Genomic DNA, 12244 nt, shown 5'->3' on the forward strand with positions numbered 1-12244 from the left:
AACAACCAGCTTGTAGGAAGGTATGGTATCCAAAGTACCACAGCAAGCCCAGGCCTGTACCCAAAGACACAAGGGACAGAGAAAGAAGTATTCCAACTGCTCCAGCTCTGCACTTCTCCACTGACAAACAGATGGGAGAAAAGCTCTTCTAGTAGGGCATGGAGCTGAGGTCTTACCCTAAACATTTTTAGCCTTATTTGGTTAAACACAAAGAAAGAAAATAATGAGAGGGAGAGACACTGAAAATCTATGGGTGCAGCTTCCATAGACTGTTTTTGCACTTTTTTCTTTCCCTTTTTAATTTTAACCTCTTTCACACCCTTGATCTTGATTTATTTTTTTAAGTCTTACAGCAGCAGGTTCAAGAAAGGCTCAGAAAGTGGCACTTCAGGAGGACGCCGAGCCCACCAGGTCGGGCATTTTCTGGAGAAGTGAGAGCTGGGTGCAGTCACTGCTCCTCACTCGGCCAGCAGGAGAGAAGCTGTGCTTCTCACCTCCAGGGTAAGTGTATCGACAACTAGGCTAAGATGAACAGATGGACGAGGCAACAACTCCTGCTCATCTTCTGAACTGAAATCTAAGCTGTCTTTGTCCATGTCAGAAAGGTGTGAATATGCTGAGCGAATCAGGCCCCTTCCCAACACAACCAGAAGTGCAGGCATTTCTCTGGGTACAAGCTCACTTGCCTTACAACTTTGGCACCCAGCAGCTCAACACTGACATTTCCAAGTATAAACTGAGACCTTTGCTGGGCATCTCTGCCAACCAAGCCAATCATCAGGGACTATGCTGCAAGGAAGTGCCCCAGAGAGCCACATCTCCATTCAGTATAAAAAGCAGCAGTAAGGAAAATTTGCTCAAAAACAGAAGGAACTTCCTTTGTGCAAAAGAATGATCCTAGCTCCATTGAGGCATCTCAGATGTCTACAGCCCCAGGGCCTAAAAGAACGTCAGTCTTTCATTCTAGGCAGTCACAGAGGATGGAGCACAGGCTTCACCCTACGGGTGCAGTAGCATAAACAACCCTGCTAGTGCTACTTGGGGAGCCCAAATGTTTTGTATTTCAAGCACTGCTTAACAGTGTAGTTCAACAAGGAGAGAAAGGGACACGAATCAATAAAGTACCCCCAAAAATATAAAACTTATTACTTAACACAATTATTCCAGTAAGAGTCTGTTTGATTAAATATTATTCAAGCTATTCTTGCATTTAAAATCACCAAAAAAGATTACTGTATCTGTTAAAGCATGACAAACTCATTTTTTGATCTATCAAACACTGCATTCACTGTGTATCTATTACAGTAAATACAGCAGTAAATGCAGTAAATTTCACGTCTTTCCATTTGTCAGTGACACATTTGCAATGAAACCTATTTCTGTGCACAGCTTTTCTCACAGAAGTTCCTTGCTTACACTGCCCATGCACACAAATGGCAGAACTTGTACACACATATGGATTCATACAGAAACTCCCTGTGTGTGAAGTTCCTGGATAAGATTTACTGAGAAAGTATTTTAAAAATGAAAAACTCTCCTATTAATCCTTAACCTATGAATACTATTCCTAATACACAACTCCTATCCGTTCTTAAAAACAAAGCATTACATTAGGAAAGAAAAAAAAAAAAATAAAAGCAAACAAAAAAAACCAACCGGTTTAATGAATTCATGAATTCCTATGGCCTTCAGGAAGCAAAGGTGTACGATATAATTCATTGTAGAAGGTGAAATGAAAAAGGGTTCTGATTGCTTACTGAAAATCCATGCCAAAGTACAGGTGTTTCTATTTATTGGGTCTTTCAGACTTTGTTTCTTTTCTGTTTTTTTTTGTTTGTTTGTTTGTTTCTTTTTTTGTGGCTTGGTTTGGTGTTTCTGTGTTTAAAACATAGATACATTCAGATGCAAAACCACTGTGAACGGAGTACCTTTCATATCTTCTTCAAGATGGGCAATTACTACTGTAATATTCACATTCCATTTGATGTTAAAAATACATTTAAACGTCTTAAACAGACTTTCTACAAGGAAATTACCAAAGTTAATATACACAGAATGAAGACATCACTATTAAATACCTGTAAAATGAAGCAGTACTCATTTCATGCCATTCACAAAGTCACACAAGGTATACTCTTCATTCAATAGTTTTTGTGGGTTTGATATTATTTTTTTTTTTAATGAGCGCATTTCCCATTAGTTGTGTGTAAGTAGATGTTTTATTTTCTCCTTTAACAGACTGCTAAATCTATAAAAAATTACCTGACACATGGCTGGTCTTAAATCCAGTCCTTCCATTTGTTTCAAGAGTAATTAGGAATAGAATAAGAACAACAGAACTGGTTGAGTTGTCACAAAATGACCACTAAAAAGAACACCTCTGACTCTTGAAGAAATCTGGAAGTACTTTAACATCCAATGGCAATGGGATTTGAAATAGCAATAGTTGCTGAGTTCCCACCTCTCCTCTGCCTTTCAGAAGGATTGAGCACAAAGCTCTGAATCACAAAATAGCTGTACAGGGTTCTACATTCCAAAAACACTGGAATCACTGAAATTTAAATAGGTCAAGTGAGTTATGGACTGAGTAAGCTGAGAAGACTGCTGTATCTAAAAATTGTACCTCAACTGCCCTTGAACACATTATAAAATTCTCATCAGAATTCTTAATCTGCATTACTAAAACTTCAAATCCTGGATTTTTTTTTTTTTTTTTTTTTTTTGTATATTAAAACAAAAAAAATTTATCCCACAAGAAAATGTTCTTAGAAACATATTGACAAGACCATGTGCTGCAAATTGAGACCCCTTCTAATAAATACCATCCTTTAAAACAGATTAGAAAATATTATTGCAGCTGTTCAAAAAGTTTTTAGCTGTAATCCAACATCTCATTTTTTATGTTCCTCTTCTCATTAACCCTTCAATTCAGCATGACTTTCAGGCAGCCTGGCTTTATTTCTGCAAACCTGTGAAATAAGAGAAGATGAAATTTCAACATGAAAGTGACATTCAGTGTCATATTTCCAAGCCACCACCAAACACACAGAAAGCATTAATGTTCTCAATCAAGTAGGTGTGCATGCCAGAGTCAGATCACCAACACATCCTCTGGATGTGACAGTAAAGGTGGATTTTGTAGGGTCTGGAGAGGCAAAAAAAAAAAACAAAAACAAAAACAAACCAAAAAGAAAAGGTTGCCCAGTATTCTTGGTTACATTCATTCTGCCTCTCTTTTCAGATGTTTTTTTCAAACTACATTTTCTCTCCTGTATTCTGTAGAAAGTGAGAGGGAAATGGGAAGAAGTCTCTGCTCTGAATCCCACCTTCACAGTCACCTTCATTTATACTCCCATAAAGAAGAGGTAGCAAACGCATTGATGCCAACACCAGATTTGCTAAGTTGCTGTCCCATATAAGAAGTTGAGAGCTGAAGCATACATTGGAGACCAATAAAAAAGATTATTAACTCTTCACATTAAAAAGCTGGTGACCTTAAATGGAAAGAGGCAATTAAGCTATGTTTAGATAACTTTAACTCATAGTGTTTTCACTTATGTCAGATGAAAGGATCTCAGATTTAATAGGTATCCATTATATCACTTTTGAATCATAAAATTGTATAGGTCTTATGAAACAGCAGACGGGCATCAATCAATGTAGTAGCCTAGCAGTATGATAAAACAGACCAATTTTCACTCAGTTAAATGCAGGATAAGAAAAAAAAACCAAGTCCCACCAACAAAAATGTAAACTCACCTGAAGTTGTGGCTTGTGAGGTATCTGATAGCTGCTGGTTTGATGCGAGCAACTCCTCCCTGACTATGGCTTCCTCTTCCAGTGATAACACAGAGATAAGGTTTACCACCAGACTGTTGGTACTCTGTAACAGCAGGCACAGTAACAGTTAAAATTTATTCTCTGCAGAGACCTGGCATCCAGCACAACCTTCTCACCTCCATTTTTCTGAAAACTTTCACCAGTGATTTAGAGCTTTTTTTTCCTCATGCTGGCCAATGCACCTTTCATATAAAAGTAATTTCCCTTCTTCTGAAAAAGATACTCAGAAAACAAAACAAACAAACAAAAAAATACAGCAAAACTTTTTAAGTCTAGACTGCTTGTAATATGCAATGTGATCATCAGGAAATCCTTCAAAATTCCACAGCAGCTCTACTGGTTTTATCATCTATTCTTTACTTGGGATTTTTACCCTTTGGGAATATAATTAATTTAAAAAGAAGGGTGTTAGATACTTATTTTTTAAGTGACAATAACGTGAATAAAGAAATTACATGTTAATGGATATATGAAGAAAATGGAAAACAAATCCACGCAGTTTTTTGACAATTATGTCACACTATAATTTCTGCTACATTGCAGCACATGATTTCATAGCTCAGCACACGGCCCTTGTTAGGTGTTATTCATATCCTACAGATAACATCAGCCCAAATTGATAGAAAAGATTGCCCAAATTTGTAAAAGATTAAATAAAATACAAATGAAGTTGTATTGTCACAACCACCAAGATTTGTCAGTTAAAGACGATCACAGGATATTTTTCCTAAACTTTTCTCTCTCACTTTCTGTATTAGTTTGCAGTTCATTGTGTCAGCACTAAGTACTCTGTATTGATCCTTCTTCTACGTATGTAAGCAAACATGATTTTTTTTCAATAACGAGGTGAATGGAGTGAACAAGGAGCTCCTCCCACCATTCCTAAACTCCTGATGTCAGTGTAACTTCAGGAAATTAAACTGATAGATCAGACTGTAGCTTAAAGCAAACGAATGTTCTCCTAAAAGAAGACAATGTAATTTGATTAGCTCTGACTGAACATCTGACTCCCTGATGAACACTTAGTTTTTTGTTTCCACTGTGTGCAGTAGCTATCATTAAAAAGTTTTGAGCACTGGTGACTTGCACAAGAAATAGTTCATACAAAAAACACTCCCAATGCACTTAAATTTATAGGATAAACTAATAATGCAGAAAATGTCCTTTTACAGCAAGAACACTCAGCAAGTACGTCTCTTCATTGGGAGACAAAACAAGCCCTCAAGCAAAACTGCACATGGCATTTATGGAAGCAGCATTATCTCAAGATCCTGCTGACAGATTTTTACAACGCTTATCAAAAGACAGCTAAAACTACACATCTTCATGTGAAAGTTGAAGACAGTATCATCATGGTGCTTAGAATTGCAGTGATTTTTTATTTTTTTTTAAGAGTTTAAAAAAAGCAATAAGGTTCCAAACAAAGCAATGCAAGTATGACACAAACATTTGCATTATCATCCCTGTTAAAAACGCCATAAGGGATAGATCAAATCTTCGACAGATCAAGTCTTCAATAAAAAAAAACAACTGAGGATAAAACAGAAGCAAACAAGTACAAAAGCATTAGGATAAAAAAAGGATAGCACCACTGAGCAAAAATAACCATTACCTTGCCAAGGAAAACAACTTCCATGGGGAAATCCTGAAAATAAAACTACACAAAAGGCAGCTGCTTTCACGTGTTACAGAATTACAACTGGACTCTCTGCTATTGCTGTATATAGTGGTTTCTTAGTAGAGACCATGGAGAATAATTTTTAGGAGACAAGAATTATTAGCTTTTGCCTACCGTTGCTTTTTTCCTGCAGCACTCTGGACAACTGATTCACAGCTTCATCCACATGGAGACCATGCAGATCCAACACATTCAGAGGCAGCAAGGAAGTATTTACTCTTTCAAAGATTCGCGCAGCAGCAGCATGGTTGGCTTCTTTCATCTTCTGCTCATGAAGGCGACCCTTTATTCAAACGTAATGGAATATTACAGTCTGAGACATGATTTAAGCTCTACACCGGTTGCTGAGTTCAAAATGACAGTCCTGACAGGGTGCTTTTAATCTCACAGTTTGAGGTATTGATGTTTATAAGCACAACACAATTCCTAGAAGAAGCTCAGTGAAATCTACCCACAAGGAGATTTCATGAAATTTGTTTGCAGGAAACTGCTCAAAGCTGGCAAAAAGAAGAAACCATAAACAAAAGCTTCATGAGAAAGGGAAAAAGCTAGAGAAGGCACAAGAACATAAAATCTTTACATGAGCTAAAAAGTTACTCTTCGTGCCAACTGTCAGATTTATTACCCTAATAACTTCACTTTTTTAATCGCATTTTACTTTTTGAAAGTATTCAACAAAAACTTATGAAATAGTACCAAAGAAACTGCCTAATTGCCCAGGAAAACCCTGCTGAGTTATATAAAATACATTTTATATATTTTAGGTTAGTTCTTCTGAATGCATTTCTAAAAATCAGACTAACCAAGAAGTGCAAAAGCTTGACAAGTTGACTACTGTAATTCCTAATATTTTTGACATCTCTTATGACTAATGATATCAGTACAGCCTTAATTGGAAGTAAGGGCAAGGAGTGTACAGAACTATTAACACTACACTGTGAACAAGTACCATCTGTTTCCCAAAAACACTGCAGTGATCACATCTGAGAGACTAAAGTTAACACATTATGTCTCTGATAATCTTTAAGCACAACCTGAAATGAAATGAAAGACTTAACTCCAGGTACTGGACTGACAAGGGCTCAAGAGAACTGAAGTGACAGTCTGTCTTACACTTTCTTAAAATGGATCAGCTGAAGTACATTAGTGTCAGACCAGAGATAACAGCCCTATAATTCTCACTTTCAGAGAACTACCAGAACAGGACAAGGCCACCAGGCGTAAGTATTTTTTCATGAATAAAGGTACTTTGGCTTGCCTTCTTATCACCTAAAAGAAAATACATTATAGATTTCCAGACTGTATTCATAATTATGTTTAAGAACAAAAACAAAGGGAAGACTTTAAATCACACAGAGTGCTCCAAAAGTTATACCTCCTATCTGTTTCCATAGAAACTACAACAGATACAAAGAACACAACGATACTGTTTAATAGAAAAAATTCTCAGCTACAGAACACTACTCTTCAACATGGTCACCACCATTAGCTACACATTTTTGCCAGCTGTGAGCAAATGTCTGCATGCCGCACTTGCAAAAATCCGCATGGCTGTCCAGAATGTGGCTTGCCCTTCACACTGCCACTGCTGAAGAGCACCACCCACTGCTTCACTGTGTTCACATCCACTGTCTGGCCTCCATTAAAGCTCAGCAAGTGTTGACAAATGTCAATGAGTGCAATTTTTCCCACTTGGAAAAATTCAAAGACACCTTTGCTACACATGCACCTCCATGTCCGAGGCCCTTTTGTCAGACTGCCTCTCTGCTGCCATCTGTTGCACAGCATCAAAATGTAACAATATTGGTGAGAAGGTTCAGCCTCTACTGCCATACCACCAACATCTATCAGCCTCTGATACTGTAAGCCAACACAATAAAATAGGAGGCATTGCTTTTGGAGCAGTCCTAGTCATATATGCCGAGAATTGTGGTTGAATCAAGACTGGACTGCCTGTGCTCCACAGCCAGAGTTTACAAGACTGATCAGCAGAAGATCTACGTTCTGGAAAACAGATGAATGGCAAAAAGCATGGCATACCACACCACATTATCCTGATAGAAAAACAGCTTGTACTCATACAGACATACAAAATCAGGACACAAAGACAGCTGACAGTAATCTTCCAAAGACCTATGAAGGACTAAATAAGCAGAATGCTGAGGCAAAAGATCACATGTTAATAATTGATTCCTAATAAATACAAAAGACCTGTGTAGAAACAGTTCCTCACCAGTTAAGAGGAGCTCCAAGGATACACAGACGATTCAACAGCTAATGCTTATTGCACTCTACGTCATGCATTAGTGAACCTGGAAAGACCATTTTGACACAAATCTTGGTGCTTACGAGCATGCAGATGAGAGAGTGCACTCTGGGATGTTTAGCATACCTAAGCACTTGCATGTGATCTTTCACGAAGTTCCACACTGAATTTGGCTACATCAGTTTCATGTGTCAGCATCATTACTAACAAATGCAAGTTTAAGCATAAGGTGATTCTCAAAATACTGAACAAATCTAGCAACTGCAGTAGGCACAACTTTGTTATCACTTCCAATCTAGTATTTACTTATGTCTCTACACACAGAAAGAAAGCACTATATTTAAGTTTACCTGACGTGCATAAAATGCTGCCACAGGCTTCATTCCCATGTGATAGGCCTCCCCAGCCTTTTTCAAACACTCCTGCCTCTTTTGCTGGTGATGAAAAGCTTCTGCTCTAAAGTCATCATACTGTGGATACTCATATTCTTGAAATATTTCACTCAAAACATCATCTTCTTCCTTAGCTTTTCTTGCCTGTAAAAATTTGCAATCTTGAAACTAAGAATGTTTTCCAAGGTGTTTTTACTGACATGGCTTCGGATACACTTGTAACTACTATTTGAAATAATAATAATAATAATAATAATAATAATAATAATAATAATACCACCACCTTCTCCCGATTCTTTGCAGCACTGTATGAAGAAGCAATTTCGTTTCGCTGAACACTTTCTTGAGCTATAACTGTTTTTACAGGATCTGCCTCCAGAACACAGTTCAGAAATTGTTCGGTCTGCTCTAAAGAATAGCTGTAAATGATAAGTAAAATCTGTGACTTTCCAAAGGTATTATTAGCTGGTACTTCTATTAAAATACACATTACAGACCTTCATAGTGTTACAGATACAAATGCCTATGAATATAAAGCACTAGAATAGAATTTTCCAGCTTATTACAAAAAGACTTTGTCAATTTTGTCAAACGTACTGCATTACTGACATCAATGCACAAGCAGTCTTACTCATCCGAGAAGTAATTGAGGGGCACTCAAACACAAAAAGGACAATTAAATAGTAAAGTAAATTGCATCATATCTTCATAAAACACAGACATCCATTTAGGAATAAATGCTGCTGCCTGGGCTGCATAAGTTACTTTATCTTAAAATCTCCTCTGGACTGTGTTAAATAGTACAAACTAGCTTAAAACTAGCTCAGTTTTCTGAAACTTATGCAGGAAAATCCTCGTATTTCTAGTCAATTTTTTGTTTAGAAACTTAACACAGTAAGAATAGAAGATCAGCAGCCATTACATTTCTAGTAAGCCCTTTTTCTTCTTAATACTTCTCTTGCTGTTCAGTAAGCAGACAAGAGGAACATTGGTCAGAACTAGATTTTAGGAAAAACAATACTATGAAAAAGAATTTCATATGTGAAAAACAAGAGAAATATTTAAGCAGTAGAGGTGGATAAACAATTTATTTTAAACATTTCACAAGGAAAAGTTTTGATAACAACCTGGACAAGCGGAAAGACTGATAAATAGCTATGCAAATCTGTGTGGAGAGACAGACATTCAACTGGCCAAGGACGAAAAAGGAAAGTTTCTCATGAAAAGAAGTTCTGCTCACAGAGACTTTAAGAAGGTTGCCACATACAGCAGAAATATAATGCAGAAAAGAGAAGTAGAACACAAGCAAGAAGAAACAAAGAGCTCATTGCTGCTATAATAACCAGGAAACTACTAGCAGCTAACATCAGGCAATAGCAGCTTCCCTCTTGGTCTGAGTGCTATCTGCTGTGCACCCACTGTTACATTCTTCAGCAATTTATCCCACTTAATTTACACCTCAACTCTAGAGCAAATACACAGTTCCACTAACTGCAGTCAACAGCCAGATATGTACTTCTCCTGCAGAGTGAAGCTGTCTATTCTTCAAATGAAGAATCAAGTGTAACATAATTTCAGTATTCTTTTTTTAAGACCAGTTACTTTTGCCATAGTTAAATCTACAAAAATCAGGAAATGCCAGTTCAAAAAAAAAAAAAAAAAAAAAAAAAGGGAATTAATTTAAGTAATACCAAATAGTTTTACAAAGAACTATAAAGACTTCTTACTTATTGTCCTTGAAGATATCCATTAAGAAATTTTGATTAATAGTTGGAAACATCTCAAAAAGTTGCTTCTCCTTCAGTTTAGCAGCACAATCTTTTATAGCCACAGAAGGAACACGTTTCTATGCAGAAGACAAAGGAATAATATTCAAGCTCACGATTAGAACAAAATACAGTAACAGTGGAACCAACTATACTGCTATTTGTTAGGATTTCAAACAAAATATTCACTCAGTAGTTACATACCCACAGCTATGATAACACATCATTATCAGCCTGCCACACTGATTTGATGAGAAAAAAGGACAAGTGAGTTGTACTGCACACCACTGCAGTTCTCTGCAGTCATTTGAAGTGACTCAATTGGAGCGGGCTCATAACTTGGAAGATGTAAAAGGGCTACCTTTAGAAGGACTTTCAGTTTAGGAATGCACCTGATGCTAGCCTAATCAAATTAAGTTTTTAGGAAGTTCACCTCTACTCAGGTATCTGCAGAAAGTGATACTGAGAGGTTGGGATTGAAGCCATGTTTTCTTATCAAGCAGAGGAAACAACGCTGCTCTAGTGTAAAATATCTGAAGTTATAGTGTATTAAATACATCTGTAAAGTTGCATGGAGAATAATCATACATACACATATAATTACACTAATTATAGCCCAATATAAATTGATTGTTCTGATCATCCCAATACTCAGACTGCAGAAAAAAAAAGTTGTCAAAAAAGAAGCCAAGCTCCATGAATCCAAACCTGTGGACATCACATTATTGTTATCAGTAAGCCACATGCATGCAACTTAAAAAAAGAACCCACAAGCCATTCTTTCAAACTACAGGCTAGTAACATCCAAATTTCTTTAGTGATAGGAAAACATTCTCTTTTCCTAGGACAGCCGTGTATCAGAGACAACTACCAACAGAGCTGTCTGTTCTGAACTGCCCCACAGAAGAGGGCAGTGTTATGCATACACAAACAAGGCAGCGTATGGGAACTGTGTGGAAAATGCAAAACAAAAATCTCTGCAAATACTTATTATTATTTTCTGTTATTTTCTGACAAGTCAGTACAGAAAATCACTTGAGATTATCCTCAAATGCTTTAAAATATAAGTCTAATTTGTTAGGAATGTTGTGGGCTTAGAAAAAATATTAACAAATTCAATTTCTAAATAAACTATGCAAGAAGCTAAATAAGAAATTGCTGATATTTCTTTCTTATTAAGAAGTACAGGAAGTCACACCAGTCACCTCACTCTTTTTAAATGAGCCATGAAAAAAACAATTCAATCAAATGCAAATGCTAACCTGTATAGTGAAAAGCACCGTGATCTGTTTGTGAAACAGTCAGGATGTTACATTTTAAAAAGGAATTTAAAAAAAATAAATAAATCAACAAACATTTACTACAAGCAAATGTCTGTATCACTGCAGTTGATAACACTAATGGGCATGCATTTATTTCTCAAATTCTGGCTGTAATAAGCAGCACAAAGATGAGTCACTACATAAGACATTCCATTTTACTAATGGTAATGAATCATATAATCTGTACAAAAACTGTCATATTCATACCAGGTCCTCTTTCTCCTGCATAGCTATTTCTTCAGATATTATTTGTCTGAGAGAAACTTTCTGAGTTCGAGCATTCCAGTGATCCATAAAAGGAAAAACTTCTGATGTTGCTGCTTTTTTAATCTGTGTTTCGTTAGATGAACTTGAAACCCAGTTCATTCCTTTCTTCTGCATTTTATTCTCTGCATTTTGAGATAACAGCATTTTTGAGTCATTCATATTTATCTGCTGAATCAATGTAGAACCTTCAAAAGCAGTAAAAATGAAGTGACAAGTAAAACAATTAGTTTATTCACACAAGAAAAGTCAAAATAATTAAGATGCTTTCCAGCCTAGATAGAATCATAGAACCACAGAATTGATCAGGTTGGAAAAGACCTTTAAGATCAAGTCCAACTTCAACCTAACCATACTACCCTAACAACCCACCACTAAATCGTATTCCTGAGCACCACATCTAAACAGTTTTTAAACACATCCAGGGATGGTGACTCAACCACCTCCCTGGGGAGCCTATTCCAGCTCTTAACAATCCTTTTCCTGATAGCCAACCTAAACCTTGCACAGCTTGAGGCCATTTCCCCTCATCCCATCACCTGTCACCAGTGAGAAGAGACCAACCCTGCTTTCACTGCAAGAAACCTTTCAGACACTGGAAGAGAGCAATAACATCTCCCCTCGGCCTTCTCTTCCCCAGACTAAATAGCCCCAGTTCCTTCAGCAGCTCCTTGTATGGCACACTCTCCAAGCCCTTCACAAGACTTGTTGCCCCT

At 37.0% G+C, this 12244-nt stretch overlaps 1 protein-coding gene across 2 annotated transcripts in view; it reads right to left on the reverse strand.

Annotated features, from left to right (window-relative positions):
• Positions 1-2200: 2200 nt before the first annotated feature.
• The window catches only part of N4BP2 (NEDD4 binding protein 2), a 38226-nt gene continuing 28182 nt past the window's right edge, over positions 2201-12244 (reverse strand). The window contains exons 13-19 of one of the 2 annotated variants that reach the window (XM_042870799.1): positions 11472-11716; positions 9904-10022; positions 8460-8595; positions 8135-8320; positions 5633-5801; positions 3760-3883; positions 2201-2969 (exon numbers count right to left, since the gene is read on the reverse strand). In XM_042870799.1, coding sequence (XP_042726733.1) covers positions 2924-2969; positions 3760-3883; positions 5633-5801; positions 8135-8320; positions 8460-8595; positions 9904-10022; positions 11472-11716 — 1025 coding nt within the window. In that variant the 3' untranslated portion in view covers positions 2201-2923. Of the gene's footprint in view, positions 2970-3759; positions 3884-5632; positions 5802-8134; positions 8321-8456; positions 8596-9903; positions 10023-11471; positions 11717-12244 lie in introns of both variants that reach the window. The other variant, XM_042870798.1, reaches the window with a different exon arrangement.

The sequence above is a fragment of the Lagopus leucura genome, unplaced genomic scaffold (genome assembly GCF_019238085.1).
Source record: "Lagopus leucura isolate 7727_CA_CO unplaced genomic scaffold, USGS_WTPT01 Super-Scaffold_100004, whole genome shotgun sequence".
In the NCBI taxonomy this organism is placed as follows: Eukaryota; Metazoa; Chordata; class Aves; order Galliformes; family Phasianidae; genus Lagopus; species Lagopus leucura.